We start from the raw sequence: 24445 nt of genomic DNA, 5'->3' as shown, positions 1-24445 counted from the left end.
AGCCCTAAGAGGAAAACACTGACCTGTAGTCTGATCTGTCTCTGGCCCCCCAGGAAATACAGCTGGGCCCATTTCTCATGTGTGTGGTCGTCATGGTCTCATCTTCAAAATGGCGGATGATGGCGACAGCTTCCTAGTGATCTGAATATGAAGTTTATGGAAATAAACACAATTTCTGTATATATTTTGCTCAGTGGTTAAATAAGGAAAGGATATTGTTTGAGTGTTTTGTGTGTTGGAAGCTCTGTATGCAGTTCTGGTGTTGGCTTCACTCTCTTTCATTTATAACCTCCGCCATTTGCTTTACACGACTTAGATTTTTTCTCCTATGCCTGGGGAGTCCTGTGAGATCATCAACCCTTCCTTGGGCAGAAGGATGTCAGTTAATGGTGAGAAGCTGCTGAAGAGAGAAAAACCAAGAGAGTTGATTTTTCCATCTAATTATGACCTCCTGCGACACCTGCAGTATGCAACACATTTTCCCATACCTCTGGTAAGTCAGCGCGTCAGTCAGTTGACAACCTGATTATTTCATTAGAGGATGATGAGCCATTGACTATTCAACTACTTGCCTGAGCAGTACATGTGATAGCAGGTGAGTGTTTGTATTCATTGCTTCTTTTGTTATAACTCTGACCATATGGTTTATGTACTGATGAGTGCCCATGTGCGGTGTGGTACTACTAGCGGACTAGATTTAACAGAATTTACTATATTAATGTCATTTTATTGAGCATTTGAGTCACTGCAAATAATGGCTAAATTTGTTTTCCTACTTCAATTTGAAACTCATTTATCGAGTAGCATTTATGTGCACTGTATTGTGGTAGTTACTTTTGGTATTATGAAGATGAATAACAATTTATGGACACAGGAAAGATGAATAAGATAGGAGGAGACTAATGTCTATAAAATGACAAGCATTAAAAAGTACAATGAGTAAAAACCCAAGTGCCCACTGGAAGGTGAACCATTTGACATTTTTGGGTTTCTTCCACTCTCCAAGAGTAAATATTGGAAGGGAGAGAGAGATCTGATTGAGAAATTGGTTAGGGCTTCATGGAAGAGGCTGTATGTGAGATGGATTTGGATTTTGACCTGTTGAATTTAAGAACTGAAGAGCACATGGGAAATACTTGCCAGGAAATTTAGTGTGTGAATTATAAAGAGTGAAGTGCTCTATTTTAAAGGGAAACAAGTTTAGTTTTTGTTATTAGTAATGAAGATTGGGCCAAGATCTGTAAATGTTTTTATTCTTAGGTTCACTATCATTTTTTTCTGGGATTTTAAGTATAATTTTAATGAGTAAATCTCATTGAACACTATTATTATTTTAGCAAAAATATAATTTTAGGTATGCATTATGTTATTTCCTGGATATCTTTGAGGAGTTTTGATCTGCAGACTAAATATTTTATTACATTTGTTTATTTATTGATTGATTGATTGGTTATTTTGGAACTTCCTCTGAAATGACTTTCAAAATCACTACACCCATGTATTTTTTCCCCTTTATTAAATTAAGAACCCTTTTTTTGGTGTGAACTTTTCTATGTCCAGGGTTATGTCAAAAGTTGCCATAATTTTTTCGTGTTCATTACTGACTGACTGTATCAACATTATTTTTTTTAATCTTCACTCGAGGATATTTTTGCCATTGATTTTTAGAGAGAGTGGAAGGGAGAAGGAGAAACAGAGAGAAACATTGATGTGAGAGAGACACATCAGTTGGTTGTCTCCCACATGCCCCCAACTAGGGCCAGGAGCCTGCAACCGGGGTATGTGCCCTTGACCGGAATCAAACCTGGGACCCTTCACTCCGCGGGCCGACGCTCTGTCCAAACTGGGTAGGGCTGTCTCAACACTTATCAGCTGTTACCTGTGTCACTCATTTTTAATATAATGGAATAATCTTACAGTTTATTCAGGACAGCAGTAAGAGTAGCCTGATATTTAGAGCTGTATCCTGAAGAATCCCTGGATGAACTATCATGATATCTGGGATTTGTTTTAAAATAGAGTCAGGGGGCCGGGTAATTGAAGTGGAGTGTAGTTAACAGTAACACACCGGTGTTAATATCCCAGTTTTGACAAATGTGTTGTGGGTGTGTAAGGCATTAACATTAGGGCAAAATGGGATGAAGGGTATGTGGGAACTCTACCATATTTGCACCTTTCTTATAAATTTTATATTACTTCAAAATAAAAGGTTTATTTTAGAAAAAGAAGAAAATGGAGAGGGGGAAATGAAGCAAATATGGCAGTGTTGAGAATGGTTGAAGCTGGGTGAGCAGAGCTTCGCAGGGCTCCCCTCCATGTGCCTGGTGTCAGAGCAGGGCGCTCCCCACACACTTCTTCATTCTTTTGTTCACATCTTTAGCAACACCGTCATCCCCGACGTTTAGTATTCTAAACACTGTCCACTAACTTCCCTGAGGAAAGAACATGAATTACTTCTAATGGCTAATTCTCATGATGAATTATGATATAATTCAATTGTATTGCAATCATAAAAAGAACTAATAAATGGATGTGGCAGGGTATATTTCATAGCCTTCCATCACCAGTTGCCCTAAACCCCTTTATACTGTGAGTATAATTAGAAGGCATCAATAAAGGGAAATAAAAATGTTGTAGAGTCTGGTTCTCTTCTTTACTAAAAAGGAAAATTAGGCTGATTTATCAAGCAAGTGAGGAGACTATAAGAATATGATTTAAAACAAAGGTTCTTTTACCTCTCTCTCTAAGATGCAGCCCTAGTGACTGAAGGCCAAGGAGAGAGGACTAAAGCGGACTTGACCAAAGAGTTTTGAAAAATAGACTAGTTTCATGTATTCTCCTATAGGAATAATGTCTTGATCTGCCCATCAGTAAAAACATGTCCTTAGAATACCAACAAGCACAGGTTCTAGGATAGGCATCCTACCAGCCTGTCGGGGTCAGACATGTGATGCCGATGGGGCTCCTGTCAATAACACTCGCCAGCTAGCATTTGTTCAGAACTTACCATGTTGTGAGTGCAATAGGCACTTTTTGTGTGTATTTTCTTATTTATCATTCTCTTCAAACTCAAAGAATATATTTGTGAAATTGTAGACAGGAGTTGTCTTGGGTCAGGCTTTAGAAAATAATAATTCTTAATGCAGATCTAAAAAGGAGTATGGAATCAAACTTGTTTTGTTACCTTCCAGGAACATAGTTTCTTAATCATGGCAGCTAATGTTCATGGATTACCAATTGTTTTAATATGAGCTTTTACTATTGGGATGAAAAACCCCCACAAAACTTCATGTATGCTTGTCTAAACTTTGTAATCTTCTTTTCTTTAAATAAGTGTCTTATTTCATCATCTATTGAATCGTTTCTGCATTACTGGTAGTAGAGAGATCGAAGGGTGTGACCCTTAGAGCAGGAGTCACCCACACTCCAGTGTGCTGGCCTCAGATGGGGTCACTCACCTTCAGGATCTGGGTGGCAGCAGCCAGCCTAGCACCACTGCTTTCCTAACCATGCCTTGTTGTGTGGAGTGGGCATATCTATTTTAAGACCATTTGACTGATGCTCTTTTTCCATAACTTCAATGTGAGTTTCTAGTTCCAAAACAGTAGTTTGGCAGTTAGTATAATTTAACAATTCCCCTTGAAAATGTTATAGGGTCTATTTCATATTACTATAAAATAAAAATAAGAAATCACTGAATTTGTCATACTAACAGCAGAAAGTTATTGGAGTAGTGAGCTGAAAGGTGGATTAAAAATAAATCAGGTTTCATGTAAAAATAAGCTGGCTTTTTTTTTTTAAGTGATCTAAAAGGCTTTAAATTGTGTGGCTGAAGGGCTTTATGGCAACTTACGTAGAGTTTATATGAGGAGGTCAATGGCGCTAACCCCTTCACAGTAAAAAATCTACATAGAACTTGTGATTCCCCCCAAACTTATCTGCCAATAGTGCACTGTTGACTGGAAGCCTTCCTGATTTCATAAACAGTTGGTGGACACATATTTTTTACATTATATGCATTATGTATTGTATTCTTATAATAAAGTTAGCTTGAACAAATAAAATGTTATTGAAAAAAATCATAAGGAAGAAAAAATGTGTTTACATATGTATTTATTGAAAAAAAATTGCGTGTAAGTAGACCCATGCAGTTCAAACCTCTATTTAAGGGCCACCTTTATTTTGCATATTTTTCTCAAGAAGTCAGTTCCAGGTATTTCAGTGAACACCTCACGAACACCTCTGTGTCCGCCATAGAAGTCATTTGGATTTCAAGGATATTGCAGGGTTTTACATTGGTTTAACAAGAATTTTTAGTTTTTTTGTACAAATATTTGCCTTAACAACCAAGAAGTACTGCTTGGTTTGCATTTAAAAACAGGGTTTCACAGTAAACCATGCCACATTTGCTAACTGTCTGTACTTTTACATTCTGAGGCTCTCTTTTTCTCCTCTTTTCCAGTTGTTTTGCACTTGTTGTTCAGTAAGGGAAGAAGTTGCAGCATAAAGTTATAGCACAATCCCATGGTTTATGCATCATTTTCACAACTTGATTTTTCTTTCTGAGCCCTGTTCTCCTTACCTGAAGCAAAAGTTGCAGTGACCTTCAAGCGGAATGCCTTTGAGAGCTGATAGTACAGGAGAGGGTCAAAGCACAAGTTTGACACCGCCAGGAGCAGCGTGGCCTCTTTGGCTTTGAAGAGGGAAATCCTGGTTGGACAGTCAGATATGACCTCGGTCTGGCTGAGTGTGTATGGAATTCTGACAATGTGATAAGGAACAAAACATATAATGTAGGCTGTAGTCACTAAAAGTATGTTGACGAGAGCTCTTTTCACATTTGAATAATTTTCATTATCTTTGTTTCTGTAGAGTTGTCGAATTACTAGGCAGTTTGATATCAAAATGATGGCTGAGAAATTTAAAAATATAGCTATACATATGAAGTTTGTCAGCAAATGCCAATTTCTTCCAAACTCCTTTTTGAATTCCATGCATCCTACGTTTGGCTTTTCCTTGATGTCTTTGATGGGAATCACCATGTTTGGCACCATTATCAGAAGGACCATTCCCCACACGACAGCCGATATCATTTTGCCAAATCCAGGTTCTTGTATTCGATAAATCTTGCAGCTGTGTGTCAATTGAAGACAGCGGTCAATGCTGACAAATGCTAAGAAAATAATCGATAAGTACATATTAATGTAGATGAGGCAGGCTGTTACTTGACAGTGGAATATCCTCAGCTTCCAGGGTGCCACACCCAAGTCAACAGCAATTTTCACTGGTAATGCCAGAGTGAGCAGGAAATCGGCTGTAAGCAAATTAATTAAGTATATGCTTACACACCTCTGATTTGTGTTTTTCTGCATGAAAGCCCATGTTGCAAAACAACTTCCAATAATTCCAATAAGGAAAACTAAGTAAAAGAAATATGTGAATGGCTCCAGATCTCTGTAAACTGGACAGAAGGTAGAACTGTTTGTCATCTTGTGCGAAAGTAAGGATGACTCTTCTAAAAAACAAAATTTTAAAAATTTGTTAAAAGAGAAGGGAAGAGAGGTTAGTAATTAAAATTAGAAATTATTTCCTTTAAAATAACTTGAACTAACAATACCTCCGTCCCAATCTTTCTGGTTCTTAGAATTTTTCTGATGAACTCTTCTAAATCATGTGGACTGGTGGGAACATCTTAGCTTATGAGGAAGCCTGGGTTTTCCATGGTCTAGTTTTGTGTTTTTGGGAAATCCCATTAGGTTAGCTTCTAAAAGGCATATTTTTTTTAAAATATATTTTATTGATTTTTTACAGAGAGGAAGGGAGATGGAGAGAGAGTTAGAAACATCGAGGAGAGAGAAACATTGATCAGCTGCCTCCTGCACACTCCCCACCGGGGATGTGCCCGCAACCAAGGTACATGCCCTTGACCGGAATCGAACCTGGGACCCTTGAATCCACAGGCTGACGCTCTATCCACTGAGCCAAACCGGTTAGGGCAAAAGGCATATTTTTGACATTATACTTTTGCCTTCTGATAGCTCTTGTTACCAGTTGGCTTGGAAGTTTGCAGAGGAGATAAGTAAACTGAAATTCTGAGAACTAGAGTTGAAACGAGGGTAAAATGGTTTGGTTGTGGCTGAGCCGGAAGAGCTGAATGAGGCTATCTGGCTTTCTTTGCTTATAGGTTGATAGAACTGCTCGTGCTGGAGGAACCTAGACTGAGGGGGTGGTAAGAGTAACAAAGTTGTACTAAAATTTAAAAGTAGGTATTTCAAAAGTAGGTTATTATCTAACCTACTAGAACATTTTCACAATCAAAATTTTATTTTATTTTTCTTTTTAGCAGAAAGAGTTAAAGGATTAGAGTCCAGTCCAGAATTGATGCTTATTACCTCCCTTTTTCTGGCTCCAGTTTCATGGTATAGACCTGTGGTGTCCACTATGATGGTAGGCTGTCACCATGTGTGACTACTGAGCATTTGAAATGTGGCCAGTCCAGATTGACATGCGTTGTAAATGCAGAATACACACTGGGTTTTAAAGATTTAGTACAAAATATTTTTAAAAATAGTACAAGTAGTAAAATTGTATTCATTTATGCAAATAATACAACAATTAGTAAAATATCTCATTAATATTTTCATACTGAGCACATGTCAAAATATTTTTGATGTATTAGGTTAAATATAATATTAAGATTAGTTTATCCTGTTTCTTTTTGCTATTTTAAATGCAGCTACTAGATAATTTTAAAGTGCCTCTGTGGTTTGCATTATATTTCTATTGGACAGTGTTTGTATAGATGTTTCTGTGTTCTTAGTATTTTTGAGAAATTTCAAGAATGTATTTTAAAGGCTTCTAGAACAAGGATACATGACATTGGTAACAAAACTCTCGAAGAAAAGCTCAATTATATTAGTATCAAAACGCCTAATGTTAACACTTCAGAGTGTTTTCTTTCTCTTTCACTGTGGGTTTTGAGGCAGTCAAGCTAGAAGTAGAAGACATGCCCTTAGAACCACTGTGATTTACACAATACCATGTTCCTCCAAGTCTGGAACATTGGGTGTTAGAAGCACAAGTTAAACCAATTGGACTTCACTCACTGCTTTTGCCCTGGTCCAGTGCCCCTGATACCCCAAGGTCGCGGGCACTTCTTTCTGGGGCTGCTTCTTGAGATGCTCCCTCCTCATGCATATTAAGTACCTTTCTTTTGTTTTAACAAGAAGAGTATTTTTGTGTTTTAGCCATAAAAATGGATAGATAACTTTTTAAATGTAGTAACTAGTAACTATAGTGGCTGATTAAGAAGGCCAGATAAGCCTGTTCACTCAAACTTCCCTTAAAAAAAAATAACCAAAACTGCTGAAGCCTTTCTGAATCTTAATTCTCCTTAATTATTTAATGATCCATTGTGCGCATCTTGGGATGGAACAGTATGCAAATGGATTGATAAGGCAGCGGTACATAAATCTTTCTAAATTCATGTCATGGAAAGAGTACATGTCCTTCCCACTTTCCAACCTGAGAGAGGATTTTAGAGTCCACAAATGGTCATAAACTCAATGGAAACAATTAAGTACTGACTTTGGGTCTGGCACTATGCTAAGGACTTTACATGAACCTATTAACCTTCCATCATTACTACCATGTAGGTATTATTATTCCTGTTTTCCAGATGAGAAAACTGAGGCACAATAGGTTAAGTAATGCCAAAGATTATATGGTTGGATATAGAGCCAGGATTCCAAATCGGGCCATCTGATCTCAGAAACCACTCCAAAAGTCTGTCCCAACAATAATAGTGTTAACAATGATGATGGTGATGGTAATTATTATTATTATTATTATTATTATTATTGCCAACCTTTACTAAGGGCAGCAACTATATTCTAAGCAATTTTCATTCTTAATTTTTTTCTAAATACTAATAAAAGAAGTTTAGGCTTCATGTATTTTTATGTTTCATTTTATAATATATATTACAGTGGAACCTCTTTTCTCAAACTTAATTTGTTCCAGAAGGCTGTTTGAAAACCAAATCATTTTTCCCCATTAGTAAATTGAGTTAATCTGTTCCAGACCCCCAAATGATTTTCTGGTTTAACCTTTCTTGCATACAGTACATGTCTACTGTACTGTTTAATGTATAAATAAACACTTAAAAAACAAAAAGGACATGAAATGTAAATGAAAATTTAACAAAAAGGAAAGGAAATGTACAGTAAAAAATGAAAATTTAACAATTAAAAGCAAAAAAGCATGAAAATATTCACAGCACAATATCCTGAGGTAAACTGACTCATATTCACACATTCTCTCCTTTGTCACCTGAGAGATGTGTGACTGATCATAACAGTATCAGCATGAAAGGGTTGTCAGATTGAGAAGCAAGTTGTTTGAGATGGGAAATGTTCGAGAAATGTGGTTCCACTGTATTTCAAAACCAAACCAAGGTTCTATCCTTGAAACCTAACCTTTACTTTTGAAGTTCCCATGACCTAGTCTCTCCATACCTCCCTACTGTCTTTGTCCCTCCTCGCTACTTTCGATCGGTGGGATCTCCTCTGTTCTGTGAACTGTTTCTTCTGCCTTTGTATTTTTGGTTGTGATTAAATTGTGGGATCAAAGGACTTTAAGGATGGAGTGAACCTTTATTGATAGCATTTAGTCCAATCCCCAGATCATTTGAGGAAACTGAGGTCTGCACTTGGGCTGCTCAAGGCTTCACAGTTAGAGCAGGCTAGGCTCTGACCTTGATTGCTTTCTGGACGTTCTGCCTTTATCCTCCCTAAACTGGAGTCCTGCCTATCCTGAATGCCTGGAGGAAGCTCTTCACATCTAAAGTCTAACCCAGGCTTCACTGACTTCCTTAGGACTGGTTTTCCATAGTAACCAGTGTGTGTGCTGTGACTTCCTGAGTACCTTTTCTTCTCTGGCCAGAAGGTAACGGTGCAGATTGGCCCCTGTCTCCCATCTTTGTTCATTGTTCCTTTATAAGGAACTAGGATTTTGGCTTATGTGTTTGTATTTCAAATACTACATAATAGTAACATACTAATGTGCTTTTTTATTTTATTATTTTTTTAAGTTTGTTTTTATTGATTTCTGAGAGAAGAAGGGAGAAAGAGAGAGAGAGAAATGTTGATGAGAGAGAAACATCTTTTGGCTGCCTCCTGCACGCCACCCACTGGGGGTCGAACCCGAAACCTGGGCATGCGCTCTGACCAGGAATCGAACCAGCGACCTCCTGGTGCATGGGACAGTGCTCAACCAACTGAGTCATACTGGCTGAGCATAATGTGCTTTTTAAAAGTGCCCCATTGCTCATACCATTATACAATAAAGCCCCATTTTATAGAAGAATGTATAGTAAACATGGATTAGAGAAGGATTGTTTGGATCAATTAATATTCTCTAACTGGCACTGACCATATATACCACCCATAAGTAATTTATTTAAAAATAATCGCAGTGTGTTTATGTATTCAATAATGCTTGTGAATCACATAGTGCTTTGCAGTGGCTTCCATCAACCTGTCTAGATTGCAACAGAAACCAAATCTCTTCATTTAAAGTTTTGGTTATGTCAGTTAGGGGTTAAATTATACTATAATAACACCTGTGTTATCAATAATGAATTTGAAAACTAAATGCTTGATTAATATTTTGTCAGCCACTTATTAGCCTGTGGAAATTTGTGGTATCCAGAGGTACTCCAGCAAAATGGAAAATATTTCAAGTGTCTTCTTTGTTTGGGTTGAAAGCCCATTGCTTAGAAAATAAACACATTAGGTTTTTTTATGGAAGCCACAATGGAATTTTCTTGAAATTACCTATTATAATTTGTGTAGTAGGAAGTCATTTTAAGAACCATTGTGCCCTGTTGTGAGGACCAACGTGGCCTTTATTTATCCAGTTGTAAAATTGAGTTACTTAATAGCAATGCTCACCTGTAAGTAAGTATTCAGCTTTGTATGGATTAAGCTGTCTTTCTGAGAATGGATGGGGTCTTCAGATAGGAGAACATTATAGTGTAGTTCACAGTGAGAATCTACTTAGAGATTAATAGCTGGTGCTTTCTTACCCAGGAACCTTGCTACATGTTGATATTTCCAATTACATGGTTTAAACACCGAAAATCATAGCTTTTCCTTCCAAGGAAAGACAGTAAAATATATGAAGTATTTAAAAAGACATACCTGGGGGTATATTCCCGGAGCCTCAGTGGCCACTCTCCAAGTCCTCAGAGAAGCATGTGCTGTTCGTCTGGCTGTAGCAGTAACAGCTCTATTGAGGGACTGCTGGTTGTACTAAAAATTTCCTTTCCTTTTGTGTGGTTTTAAATGTTGCATATTGACGTAGATGAAACTGTGGTTTGCAAATAGTTTAACTGTATGAAGGTCTACTAAGGAGGTTCTTTTCAGTTTTGTGTATGCTTTCTTAAGCAATTCAGAGTTGTCTATTCTAATTTTAGTGGAAGGATTTTTATTTGTCCATTGTAGTGCCTAATTGTTTTTTTTTAAACACCAAAGCTGTGTTTTTCATCATAATGATTTTAAAGAACATTCATTTTTATGCCTTGAAAGGGGTTATGAGTTACAGATACTAGGTGTTCAAGCAAATTTCTTTAGTTCTACATATTGATACCCATCAGCCTTTCAAAGTTATAATTTTAAAATAATTGTTGCAGTATGGATCCTGCTAGAGACATCTTTTAATAAACAAACAAACAAAAAAGATGTGATTTGACATTGTCTGGTAAACTATTCTGTGTTTTATTTTTCTTCATTCTTTTTTGTTCATTGTAGAAAAATCTGGAAATAGAAGAGGTAAGTCACTATATACAGAGATAACCCCTGTTAACATTTTTAGTTTATACATTTTAAAAATTTTCTGTATGTATATACACCCACTTAAAAATGTTATTATATTGTACATACTGGTTCATAGTTTGTACTTTTTTCATTCCATATGTTGGATCTGTTTTCATAAGTTACTAGAGTAGACATATAATGAGTATTTGCCAATTTGGCCCAAACAGCTTAATGAATTGAGACAGTTAATTTGTAATTATTAGATTGTATGCGACTAGGCATTTTAAATGTTTGGGTCATTGTTCATTCTGCCTGTGGGTGAGCAAATATTTAGTGAGTGTCTGAATGGAGCCCAGCATGGTGAGGGACCTAACAAAAAGTCACTCTCTTATCCCTGTCATCTATTGGCTCTGTTAGGTTATGTTTCTTGCACGAGGGTAGCTTTTACAAAACATAATATAGAGTGTACATTTCAAGGACATTTTAGGAAGTTCTAAGTCTGCTGGTACAAAGTCGATTTGTAGTTGAGCCATTGCCTGGTCAATCATGGTCTGCTTTCTTCTGTTGCTTCATTGGTTTGGTAGATGCTTTGGTTTCATCTCTTTTTCTCCTAATAATTCTTAGTTCCCAAATAATTAGAAAAAAGTTCAAAGGAAACTCTCCAGAGTTTAAAATTCAGTCCCTTTTGGTATTAACTTTAAAAAAGAAAAATTTCTCAAAAGACTAAATGGGACTTGCCAAGCTGAGGTAATGAATTTCGAAGAGTCAAAGGGACCTTTTGAAGAAAGTAATGTGAGGATGCTTATGATGATTGTGGCCATTTGTTTAAGATATTCTGGTGTCCTCCAAATCCAATTATTGTTTTTATTTTGCAAAAGAAGAGGTTCTTTTTTTACGTATATTCACTTAAGTATTAGAGGAAAAACCCAAACTCTCTCCAACTTTGTATTTGATTTTGGTTCAGAACCAGTGTTAACTTTCATTATGATAGAGCTAGGAAATGATCCGTCTTTTAAGATCTGTGTGGAACAGCACTCACTAAAACACTTCAGAAAAGACTTGCCTGCAGATGGTCAGGTAAGGGAGCAGTATGGTCAGGGTTGACATTCAGTGGGCGATATAGAGGCTGAGATGGAGAGAATTTGGCGAGATGGAGTTGGCTGCCAGCTGAGTGGTGAATGATTTTAGCATGGTGTGAAGGAAAATGGAAATAAACAGATTTTGGTAAAGTTGTTTGTTGTTGTTTTTTAGGTTGGTGTATTTACTAGTATATGTTTACTTCCATGTTCACTTTGGGGTATAGACAGAGTTAAGAAGTACATTCGACTGTCCTTAAAAACCCACTAAGGCTTTTGTGTCTGGATTGCCAAACGTTCAAGAGCTGAAGTACCCCAGATCTCAGAGTTCTGTTTCCTTTTTGGAATAGTGGGAAACCACACTTTTAATAGTGAAACTGAACCAGGTTCTTCCTTTTGAGAATGAGCTTGAGGCACCTTATGTTTTGTGGAAGTTTGTTCACAGTGGAAATATGCTTTGGGGGCTGTTGTCCCTCTTTTTGTTTTAACATGAGTTCCCTTTGAATTTTCATAAGTTGCCTTTTTCTGTTTCATTAGGACAAATGTTGTTCAGGTCGTCTCTTGTTAGTGTTCTAGGAAATGACACATCACCACTAACCCAGTACCTCAGAAACCCAAGTGGGCAGGAGTGAGGGGAAGTTATTTTTCCCTTACGTTGGTCATGGCAATACTTTTTATTGGAAATGATGCATTAGTTACTTTAATGGATATTTTGTATGTTTAAAATAAAAATGGATGTTGTATCCAGTTTGGCTCAGTGAATAGAGTGTCAGCCTGCTGACTGAAGGTTCCCAGGTTTGATTTCAGTCAAGGGCACATGCCTGGGTTGTGGGCTCGATCCACAGTAGGGGGTGTGCAGGAGGCAGCCGGTCAATGATTCTCTCTCATCATTGATGTTCTGTCTTTCTCCCCCTTTCTCTTCCTCTCTGAACTCAATAAAAAATATATTAAATAAATAAATAAAAATGGAAGCTAAATTGCCCCAGAATTGAGAAAGAAAATCTTTTGTGGTTATCTATCCCCTCTGTCCACATGCATCATGCTTTTGATTTTATTGGACACAAATACCAAACAACATTTCATATTTCAGTAGAAACATAATTTTTAATGTTTAATTTAACATCATTAAAATTTGCCTTTTAAACATAGCATGGGAGGCCTTTGGAACTAATGAGGAGGGAAACTGAGTGTTGGGGTATGTGGCCACTGCCATAGCCAGACACAGTCCTGGGAACTTCTTTAAAGAATCCATGACACGTAGGAGATTCCTCTCTAACAGCTGCACAGTTAGACTCCAGTGTCCCAGCACTTACTTATGCTTCTTAAATGAAAGTGTTGGGCAGAAACAGTGGTTCTAAAGCAGGTCAGCAATCCCCCATTTAGTGTTTACCACGATTCGAATTTGCATGCCGTCAGGCAGTGGAACAGTATTCCACTGTTGCCACTCTTCTCGTGGAATTTGCAAGTCAGGATGCTCTCAACTCAACAGTAACTTGCATCCTGAAACTTTTTATGATCCTTGGTTAATGAATGCTGGTGAGCAAAACATCTCTCTAGCCGCTTGTGTGGCTCCGATCAGCCTTCTCCTTGGAGCCACTGTGCTTTTGGTTTATACTTTGAAAGTTTTTTAAAAGCACACAATTCACTTTCCCACCTGGATCACTCCAAAGTCTTTTTCCCGACCCTAGTATCTTCAAATTTGTGAGTGATGGACATAATGGACAGAGTGGTTTTAAAGTGTGGTGCAAATATAGCTCTTCCAAGATGTTGCTTTGTCTGCATGATTTAAGCTCTGCCTTTGTTTGTTACCTTTTTAATGAAATGGAGTAAAATTTGGAAATGTTTTGAAGGCAAAGGTGTTTTGCACATTCTGGTTATGAGTGGCTGAACATATTCCCTGTCATTATCCTTGCCCCTCCTTTTGCTCTTCTGCCTTTTTATTGACAGTACAATGCTATTTTAGGGTCAACACACAGTCCATATGGCCTTTCTGCTGTGAGGTGCGACTGCTCTTTGACCCAGGGTTATAAAATAATTAATTGGAAGGAAATACTTAAAAGAGAACTTGTAAAGTTTATCTTGTTTTTTTTAGTCACTGAGTTCATTTTTTTCTTTTCCACTTGTGTCATTATGCTCCCCTTTTAATGAAGTATGAGTAACACATTTTCAAAGCTCATAACTCTCCATTTTACAACCTGTTGTTACTTTCCAGGAGGAGGTTCTTTAGAGGAATTCTCCCTTTCTTTTCATGTGAATCTTTGTTTTTTGATGAAGTAAAGAAAAAATCCAGCAACAAATATTTACTGATTTGCAGGCTGCCTCCTTAGCGCCCATGCTAGGGAATATTTTTGTGACTTTTAGAAGGTTACAACGTAGAAGGGTGACAAGAATATGCAGGACCTGCAGTGATCCAAAATTACTACTGGCTGTTAGAACCTGTGAATCCAGGAGATGCCCAGGTAGGATGAAGGGATGCTTCTGAGAAGTGGGAGGATGGTGGCATGCTTGGGGCATGACGGGCATGACTGGGGAGTGCGAAGTGTGTTTGGGGACTCGCAGGCATTCTGGGTACTTGGAGTATCTGAGCAGGATCTGTGTGAGGACAGAGATGAGACCAAATCTTGGATCGACCTGGTCAGCCTTGGATGCTTGAGTAAGCAGGGGAGAGCTCAGGAAAGTTGTGTGGCAGTGCAGCAGTAGGTAAAGCTGCGGTGTTAGAGTATGTGGGGTCAGGGGAGAAAGTGGAAGGCAAAATGCCCGTTAGAGGACTAAAGTCATGTTAGCTGAGAGGCTTTGAGGATTGGAAATGCATGGCAGTGGGAGGGGAGCGACCAGGGTTCAATGCTGGGGAGGGAAGTGTGAGGAAGAGAGAATCGGGTGTGTTGACTTCCTGTGTTTTTAGTGCCATCTCATTATTTTTATGTAGCGCAGATTGCTCTTTATTCCTCTCAGTTAGATTTTAAATATTCCTCAGTGCTTTGTCTGTCACCACCCGGACATCTGAATGTAAACTTGTAAACACTTCAGAAGCTCTCATTTTGAACAACGTTAATGGAAACACTGCATTTCCTATAAAAATTACCTTTTTATTCTGCTAAATGCTTTAATAATATCAAACATAATATAATGTACTTTAAAAAAATGATACCAGGCTGAAATTGGCTTGTACTTTAGAAACAAAATGAAGATTAACTCCTCATTTCAGTGAGAGGTCAGAGAGCTGGTATTCTCTCAGAAAGCTAAGGACTCAGTGTGGAACATGAATAATTAATAGCTTGAAAAATCTGCAAGTTACAATTTACTGTAGAAAAAGGATTATCAAGAAATTGTTTTAAGTAATATGACATTTTATATGGAGATAATAAAAGCCACCTTTTGGTGTCCTTTATTTCCAGGGATGAAATGATAGGGAATAAGCCTGTGGGACTTTGCTATGCACTTTGAGGGCTTAGCAGTTCACCAGTGACTGTGATTTGGGAGGGAGAGGGAAATAGTGTAGCTCTGGGCTTCCCCGGATGTACTGATTCCATGGGGGTGGAACAGCAGGATGACCCTGACCCAGAGTCCTGCATTGTTGGTCCCCAGAGCACTGAATAAAGATCATGTTTTGGAAGTGGGGTGAGGTGGGTTGGGAGATCTTAACTTTGACCATGAGAGGAGTCAGAATTATACAGTGAGGGCCTTCAAAAGGTAACAAGTAGCCTCATAAACTTTACTGGTGAAAGTAGTTTTTATATCTGTTGTTGTGGTTGAGATGGGCCTCATTTTATAACTCTGCCTCCTGCTTTTCCCTCAGCTTCTGGAGGTGGGGAGATGGGAATGGAGCCACTTCTATTCCTTATCAACCTGGAAACCTTATTTCATGGAATAATTTTTTTCTTTTCTGTAGCTAGTTTATCAATAAGGTTTAAAAAATATATTTACTACTGATAAAGTAATACAATATTTAATCATTTTGTACAAACAGTGCTATGAAATGATTGAAGCATTTTTCAGAGTGGCTTGTGAGAAAGGAAAACTACATTTTGTTGAAGTGTTTTCTGGTGGGGATTTCTTGTCATGAAACGGAAGTCTGCGTGCCATTGGCTACTTGCAGACAATAGGTGACCGAGAGGAAATGGTGGTTTTCCTTTGAAGAGCACTGGGTGCCGCCGGTCCCCCCACGCAAGCACACACCTCACATGCTGCTTCTCAGAGCACAGCCCTGGTCCTTGTGGAGGGGATGACCTGTTTTGTGTGTAATTGTAAGGATGCAGTCTCCTGGTGTTACAGATATGGTCTGTATGAATAAAGATACTGACTTTCCTTCTTTCTCCAGTGTCAGTTAGAGGATGCAGGGCGGTTAAGGACAGACTACATCAGATGGTAGCACAGCTGGTGTAAGGTGTTTTCTAGAGTTCCTGGACTACTTTTTAAGCTAATCCAAATATATCAGGAGTTTCTCATTTGTACGTGACAAAGAAATACAATGAAAATAGCGCTAATGCTATTGAAGAGATTCATTAGCTGAGTGTCCACAGTTGTAGGACCGGCCTTAGTTGAGGCTGATGAAGGGCCTTTGTCACTGAACCAGGGCTGGGTTGGTAACACTTCTCTGGCCACCTTGTGCAGGGTTAGTTTCAACTCAGAGAAAGCTGTGAGCTTTGCTTTTGTGGTGGCCGATGGAAGAAGCACTCGGGACTTTGCATGTTGACAGCAAGCCCTTTGGAGAATTTCTCAGGAATTTAGGACTTGCTCACATTGAGTCCTGTTCCCTCTCAGCTTGTGGCCAGTGGAGTTGGACATGCTGGTTATCAGTTATGGCCTCATCCTGAGCTCAGGGACAGGATGGGCTCCAGGACTGTATATGGCTGAGAACAGGGAAAGGTGAATTTCCCAAAGGAAAAAAGTTTGCTTTGACTGCTGAGAAAAGAGAGTGTGGAAGCTGAGGATATAACCAACAAGTGGGCATTGCTGATGATGACATTTTGTAAAAGACAGTTGCAAGGTGAGGGCCTCCCTGTGGGTGGGTTTCATGTGTAACCTTTTTATATGACTGTGATTTCTTTGTTTCTTGATTCTTGTGTCAAATGTTTCTTTTATAAAAACACTTAGAGTATTTTTGTATAGGTGGTTGAATCAATTACGCATCAACATAGAGCCTCAGTTTAGTTCAAGAAAACATGAGGATTCCTATTAAGGGGCATTTTCGTTTCAGTCAAGAGCCACTTCTGAGTCCCTTTCTATTAGATTTCTGCATGTAAGATGTTGCAGAGCAGCTGTCGGTATATCATTCTATCCACACATATGTTTTCTTTTCACTGCTGCCCTGGAATTCAAAATTGTGTGGCTTGAAAACACATGGACCCAATTGACTGAAGCTAAGTGCCTGTTGGCCTCTTGGTGAGGCTCAAGCTCTCAGCTCACTATCATCTTTTTTTCTCTTTCTTAATTATGTTTTTTATTGATTTTTCTTTTAGAGAGAGTGGAAAGGAGAGGGAAAGAGAGATAGAAACATCAATGAGAGAGAAACAGAAATTGGTTGCCTCCTGCACACCACCCACCGGGGATCGAGTCCACAACCCAGGCATGTGACCAGGAATTGGACTGACAACCTCTCCATACATGGGTCGACACTCAACCACTGAGCCACACCGGCCAGGCTCACCGTCATCTTTAACATTCTCTATTTTCCATTTTCTTACAACCAAACTTATATTGCCATCCTTTCCACCACAGCACCTGGGTGTAAACACCGCACAGGCAGCCTGACACTTGAAGACCTGCACTATAGCTTTCTCTACAGAAGGGCCTGGAGTGTGTATTCCCTGTCGCCTGCCTGCACTGGTGCTGGTGACCTCCTCGAAGTCAGAGTTAACTATTGTTGCCAGTGCTCTAACAGCTTCCTTTTGTTGTAGCCCTGACCTGAAAGTTCTAAGATGTAGTAACTGTCCCCCACCTCTTGCTTCACAGAATCCTTATCTGCATTGCATGTTGTTTTTGAGAAATCTTGCCTTTTACATTGCTGATCTGTTTTGGCACGGCGATACAAAGGCATTCTCCATGTGCAACCCACCTTCTTTTTGTTACTTTCATTTTGCCCGTGCCCAATAGGGGCATTTAAAACACCGGCATTTAGTAATTTGTCCTGGTCCATGGAAAGGATGAAGAATAAACTCAGTCAATTTCTTTTGCAAATATATTTAGCCAAACAAGTAGAGCAAGCTTAGTTTTAGCTAGCATGCTTATAGTAGGTTGGCAATTGTGTTTTTTGACCCAGAGTTGGGAGCAGGGAGCTTTTACAAGGATAAAAAGTGGGCACAGAGTATAAAAACCTTCCCATCTCTTCTTCAATTTAAGGTGTGCTTTCTGAGTTTTGCCTAAAATCTGATGGAGCATATGCAATACTTATTTGAAAAATGAGAAGCAAGTACAATTTGAGTGTCCTTATTAACATGCATAATTGAGTGCCTTAAACAAACCACCCCATGTCTTGACTATGAGGAAATCTGGTAATATTTTTTTCATATCTTGATTATTTTTTTAAAAATGAGACTATTAAAAATAGTTTCTTTATTAGTACATATACAGTAAAGAATGATATATATATATAAACATGACTTACAAAAATGTTTGAAAAGAACATTGGAAAGATGGGCTGAATGTCTTCCAGCTGGTTACTAGCAAAGAAAGATTGTTTTCATAAGTCATAAGCCAGCAACCATAGCCCATTTTAATTCATTGTTTTTCATAAAATGTGATGTGTAAGTTTTCATTTTATGAATAACTTGTCACTCATTATTATACATTTTAGATATTTTTTTTATATAGTCCAGTTGCTTTCTAAGAAAGTTGTTTCCTCCTCCCCAGGGAAGAATGTATGTGGCCAGCCTGAGAGAGAGAGAGAGAGGGAGAGAGAGAGAGAGAGTCTTTCTCCCAGGCATCCTGTTTTTTGTCCCTGCCATGAACAGGAGAAGTCGTCGCAACACGTGCCCATATCTAGCTTCCCTTGGTCGAGCCCACTTTTTTTTTTTTAATCAATGATGAGAGAGAATCATTGACCGGCCGAGAGAGAGAGAGAGAGAGAGAGAGAGACATCAATGATGAGAGAGAATCATTGACCGGCCGAGAGAGAGAGAGAGAGAGAGAGAGAGACATCAATGATGAGACAGAATCATTGACCGGCTGCCTCCTGCACAGCCCCTACTGGGGATTGAGCCTGTAAACTGGGCATGTGCCTTTGACCAGAATCAAACCCGGGACCCTTCAGTCCACAAGCCAACACTCTATCCATTGAGCCAAACCAGCCAGGGCTTGAGCCCATTTTTAAAAATACTCTAACACCGGAACACCAGGCTCATGAAGTGGCTTAACTAATCTCTGCAGAGGACGTTATTAAAAATGTATTTATATCATCCTCAAAAAACTATCAGAAAAAATTACATTTTTTATTGCAAAGTACATAATTTATATCTATTTTCCTTTGAAATGCCATGAGATAGATCAGTGGGTGTCTCCTTTTTCTCCTTCAAATCAGACAGCTTGACTCCCTCACTACAACAGGCTTCTAGCTGTTGCCTGCCTTTAAGTTGGTCTTGATGATCCTGTTGAAAAAACTTCCCATAACTTACTAACTTAATTATTGCATTTAGAGAGGAAACACACCCCTGAGAATTGTCTTGAATGCTGTCTATTTTCTTATTTGCTGCTTAAAATTCTATATTAACTGACCAGATGAGTGTTTAATTTAAACCTTCTATTTTGGTATGATTGAAAAATGTATGTATTATTTTTTCTTTGATGTCACACAAAAGCATGGAAACTTACGTTTTAGTTATTATACTAATTGGAGAGTAATGCTCAGTGACGATGCTTACTATCACGGCCTTTCCCCATTTACTCCTCTCATTGTGTAAATGAAAGTTACAACACGCACACAGGGACCTCATTTGAAAGGTGGGAAATCACAGCGTATCTGTGCTTTCGTGCATCGTATTTCCCCTCCTGGTTTTGGAAGTTTCCGGATCATGCTGAGCTTTTAGTGGGATGTGCAATTTCTTACACAAGATTTCTCTAAATGGCTGGCATAGAAAGAAATAAATAATGGGGTCTAAGCACACATTTGCTGCTGACAGTATCAGAGTGAATTCTTTCACATAGTACAAGATTTCCTTGGACTGGCAGCTGAAAGGGGCTCCTGTTTGGCTCTGTGTGTAGGAGATTCTGGCAATGTGGTAAGGTACAAAGCAGACAAAAAATACTAGCATGATGCTGAATATATTGCGGCTGGATTTCCTCTTGACGGAAATGGAATTCTTTCGGGACTTCATGTGGGACTTGAAGATTTTCCTTGTGATGGCAGTGTAGAAAATGATTAGCAGAAGGAACACAATCCAGAAGATGCCCACGAAGATGTAGTTTGATGCCTTGTGCCACTTGAGTCCCAGTTCGTTTTTAAGCTCCATGCATTTTACATGTGTGCCGTCCTTAGCACTCTGGTTGGTCAGGATAATGTTGGGGATAGCGAGCAGGAGCATCAGCAGCCACACCGTCACTGCCAGGAGTTTGCTGTAAGTCACCGACTGGATGAAAGAAGTCAGGAGAGGCTTCACGATTTTGTAATATCTGTCGAAGCTGATGAGCCCAAAGAACATGATGCCGACATACATGTTGACGTAGAAGAGCACGGCCGACACCCGGCATACAAACACGCCCAGCTGCCAGGGGCCCAGGCCCGAGTCGCTGAGGATCTTGAAGGGGAAGGTCAGGCTCATCAGGAAGTCGGCAACCACAATGTTCTTGAGATAGACGATGAAGCTCTTGGAGCTGGGCACGTAGCAGAAGACCCACCCCGACACACCATTGAGCAGCACGCCCGCGATGAAGACCAGCAGGTAAAGCACAGGAATGATTTGCTGTGTTATGACGGGGTTTTGGGAGCAGGACTCCGCAGGAGGCTGAGAGGTGGTGGAATTCAACATTTTGTGACTTCCGAAGGAGCGGCCTGGAAAATGAAGTGAAATATTCACTCAGGGCACTTAGGGCCTTCCAAGTTAATTGCCAGATAATAAAGCAAAAGACAGTGAATATAGCCCTGACCGGTTTGGCTCAGTGGATATAGCATCGGCCTGCAGACTGAAGGGTCCCAGGTTCGATTCCGGTCAAGGGCATGTACCTTGGTTGCGGCCACATCCTCAGTGGGGAGTGTGCAGGAGGCAGCTGATCGATGTTTCTCTCTCATCGATGTTTCTAACTCTCTATCCATCTCCCTTCCTCTCTGTAAAAAATCAATAAAATATATATATAAAAAAAAGACGGTGAATATAATCAGACCCACCACATTCTTGAAATGAAGTTTTTTTTATATATTAGACACCTCCCCTTCTACCTCCCTGCTCTTTTTTTTTTTTTTTTTTTAAGGCAAACACAGAGTAGTCAGGTGACAGGAAAGAAAAATTGGCAAAGCAGATTTTTGCCAACCCTAAGAACCTGAGAACCCTAAGCATTTCCTTAAATGACAGTGGTTCCCTATAAAACTCCAAAATCCTAGGACATACTCATTTAAATATAGTCTCAAAAGGTAATAAAACGGAAAGCAGAGAACTAATCTGTTTCTGTTTCATTTAATTCAGAGCTTTGTTAATATACTAGGTTTAAGAGCTGTTGATACAGACCTTACTCTTTAGAAAGCCTGCCCTGCACATATTGTGGGCACAGCACAGTGTCTGGCAAGCATACACACCCACTGTAGCTGGTGTTACTGATATGGGGCTCTGGATACCTTTCAGAAGTGAGCTTTTCTCTGTGTTTTTTTTTCCCATTGAAAAAGTGATTTGGAATACCAGCACAACAACAAGTACCGTAGACCTAAGAAATGCTTTCACAGTGCATTTTCAGTCTGCCCTGTTCAGTACGGAGCCACGGCCACATGCAGAGCCCTGGACCTGTGGCCGCTCCAGATGGAGATGTGCAGCAAGTACAGAGTGCATACCGAGTTCTACAGACTTTGTACAAAAAAAGAAAGTAAAATGTCTTGATATTTTTAATATTGACCACATTTGAAATAATATTTTAGAAATATTTGTTAAACAAAATGTATTAGTAATCTTAATTTTACTTTTTAAGAATATGGCTACTAGAAAAGTTAAAATTACATATGTGGCTTGCATCGTACTTTTATTGGACACCACTGTTGTAGGTATTACCCAGAACCTTCTGTGTTAGGGGCGCCTACATGTTTTTGCTGATGTCAGCCATACTGATTCAGGGCACAGGGAAGAGTAGAACTGCTTTGAAAGACTATTTGATGCATCAAAGAAAATATTTACTGCCCATCTCATATATAAAACAACATCTTGCCCTCAGGAAGAAATTCTGGCTCTTTAATGCTGAGCTCTCCATTTGGTCTGATGGCCGCTCCCTCCTCCTCCAGTGAATTCCAGCTGTCTGGGACCCTCCCACTCCTCTAGGCTCCACGAATTCTCTCATTTTGGACCTTTGCACAAACTTTCATTTGTGTGGAAACTCCTTTGATACCTTCTTGGTGGGTAACTTTCCTTCATCCTTGAGGCCTCAGCTTGAGTATCAGTTTTGTCAGGAGACTTTTCCACCCAAGCCTTGGAGGGTGCCTGGGTGTGGGGCTCCACCTGTGTGCTCAGAGTTCTGTGCCTCTCTCCTGTCACAACACAGCTCTCTGCCTTTGTTTTTTGTTTCTCCTCTTTGTGTAGGCTCCTTTACAGGGGAGAGACCATGTCATGTTTTACCATTGTATTCCTACCATATATTTAGAATGTTAGGTAGTTAAAGTATTTGTGAAATAAATGAATATGTAATATGGGAATATAAGACACGAAGCCCTCCTCTCAAGAAATGTAGTCAGAGGTCCGGGAAGGATTGTGAAGGACTGTGGGTTCCTTGAGGTCAGAGGATGTAACTTGTTTGTCTTTGTATTTCTGGTTAAAGCACTGCTTTTCACACAGGGAGTGAAGTCAGTGAAATAAAGGTAGTGTGAGAAAGTGGAACTGTGGGATGTGAAGTCCAGTCACATCCCAAATAAAAGATCACAATGCAAACTGTGTGCTGCTTCTCACAGATCCTGCCTCTGCGCACGCTTCACGCCACACGGCACAACCGAAGCCACTTGACTGCCAGTCCCTGGCCTGCCTTTCGAAGCAAATCTTGTCCTGTCCCCTGCATATCTGGTCTGATCATGCTCGTTTACCCTCATTTGCTACTTTGCAGTTGCAGGTCTTCTGTGGCTTTTTTCATGTTTTAAAAAGCAAAGGGCCCACATTTTCTATTTTTAACATCCACTGTGACAGATTCTGTGTCTAGTAATTATTTTTCTTGTTCCTTGGTGGTCAGATGCAGCTTAGTCTAAGAGCCAGTCTCACAGGGGTATGCTGTATGCTCCCAGGGGTTCCAGTTCTGGGGACACAGCCCCTCCCTCCTCAGCCAGTGTGCTAGAGTTTAAAATATTAAGTAAAAAAAAAGTACATGTTAATGCATTTGAAGCAGAGGAAATATTAACTATATAAAATGCAATTATCTAATGAAATAGTGAAGAATTTTCAGAAATCTTTGATAGCCAAATTTTACTTCTTATAGAAACACTAGAGGCCCAATGCATGAAAATTCATACAAGAGTAGGCCTTCCTTCCCCTGTCTGCTGGCACCGGCTTCCCTCCGGCACCCGGGACCTGGCTTCCCTCCGGCTGCCGGGGGTAGAGGGGGACTGACGGGGTCTCTTGCTGCCCTGGCCTCGGTTTTCCTGGCCAGAAGGGACAGTCTGAAGTGTTTCATTGTGTCTCTGCCCTCCCTAGGCAGGTTTCATTCTGTCACCTCACCAGCTCAAGCCCTCCTTCCTTAGGGGTTGGGTGGAGTACAGGGTGATCCAAGGCTTACCTCCCAGAACTCTGGGCCTCACAGTAACCCTCTCCCAAAGAAACCCATGGGGCATGGCTTTTGTCCAGGGGAAGTCGCACATCTGGCTCAAGTCATCTGTGCCCCGGTGGTCATCTTGTAGAAGGCTGGGGTACCCACTGGAATCTCTAACTTGCTAGAGGTGGGGAGCAATTGTGGGAAGCAAAGATGCACTGTCTCCCCACAATCTTTAGTTACCCAGAGCTGGGTGGGGGCCAGTTTAGCACCACCTTCGGCAGACAGTCCTGGGCTGCTTCCCTCCGGCTGCACCCGAGACCCGAGTTACTTCCCTCCAGCCGACGGCAGGCACCCTGGACCCGGGCTTCACTCTGGGTCCGGATTACTCCGGAATAACATCTGGTCTAGTTAGCATATTACCCTTTTATTATTATAGACTAGAGGCCTGATGCACGAAATTCGTGCAAGAGTAGGCCTTCCTTCCCCCGGCTGCTGGCACCGGCTTCCCTCTGCCACCCGGGACCTGGGCTTGCTTCCCTCTGGCCGCCTGCAGGCACCCGGCAACTGGGACCCAGGCTGGCTTCCCTCCGGCTGCCGGCTTTGTCCGGAAGGACATCTGGAATGACGTCCGGTCTAATTAGCATATTACCCTTTTATTATTATAGACTAGAGGCCCAGTGCACAAAAATTTGT

General features: G+C 40.0%; 3 protein-coding genes and 1 long non-coding RNA gene across 9 annotated transcripts in view; 2 read left to right on the top strand and 2 right to left on the bottom strand.

The window, feature by feature from the left end:
- The window catches only part of MED12L (mediator complex subunit 12-like), a 397491-nt gene that overhangs the window by 150860 nt on the left and 222186 nt on the right, over positions 1 to 24445 (top strand). For all 4 annotated transcript variants that reach the window (XM_005863465.2, XM_014537429.1, XM_014537427.1 and 1 more), the window contains one exon: positions 317 to 493. In XM_005863465.2, coding sequence (XP_005863527.1) covers positions 317 to 493 — 177 coding nt within the window. The remainder of the gene's footprint in view (positions 1 to 316; positions 494 to 24445) is intronic.
- GPR171 (G protein-coupled receptor 171) lies at positions 4127 to 10796 on the bottom strand. Its single transcript, XM_005863457.2, has 2 exons — positions 10203 to 10796; positions 4127 to 5515 (listed from the first exon to the last, which is right to left on the bottom strand). The coding sequence occupies exon 2, from the start codon at positions 5487 to 5489 to the stop codon at positions 4530 to 4532; it is 960 nt and encodes a 319-aa protein (XP_005863519.1). The 5' UTR covers positions 5490 to 5515; positions 10203 to 10796; the 3' UTR covers positions 4127 to 4529.
- Positions 5901 to 14276, top strand: LOC106725627. The gene is made up of 3 exons (XR_001361555.1): positions 5901 to 5913; positions 10812 to 10832; positions 14208 to 14276. It is a non-coding gene; the product is annotated as an uncharacterized LOC106725627 (long non-coding RNA).
- The window catches only part of P2RY14 (purinergic receptor P2Y, G-protein coupled, 14), a 98540-nt gene continuing 93253 nt past the window's right edge, over positions 19159 to 24445 (bottom strand). For 2 of the 3 annotated variants that reach the window (XM_005863459.2, XM_005863458.2), the window contains exon 3: positions 19159 to 20876. In XM_005863459.2, the coding sequence (XP_005863521.2) occupies positions 19837 to 20876 (1040 nt within the window). In that variant the 3' untranslated portion in view covers positions 19159 to 19836. The remainder of the gene's footprint in view (positions 20877 to 24445) is intronic. The other variant, XM_014537430.1, reaches the window with a different exon arrangement.

Source organism: Myotis brandtii, unplaced genomic scaffold (assembly GCF_000412655.1).
Source record: "Myotis brandtii unplaced genomic scaffold, ASM41265v1 scaffold179, whole genome shotgun sequence".
NCBI classification, from domain to species: Eukaryota; Metazoa; Chordata; class Mammalia; order Chiroptera; family Vespertilionidae; genus Myotis; species Myotis brandtii.
Note: the sequence above shows the minus strand (reverse complement) of the source record. Positions and strands in the feature narration are given on the sequence as shown.

What these genes read in the sequence shown, in the direction of transcription:
- GPR171 (XM_005863457.2), bottom strand. Translation starts at nt 5,489, where the DNA reads ATGACAAACAGTTCTACCTTCTGTCCAGTTTACAGAGATCTGGAGCCA.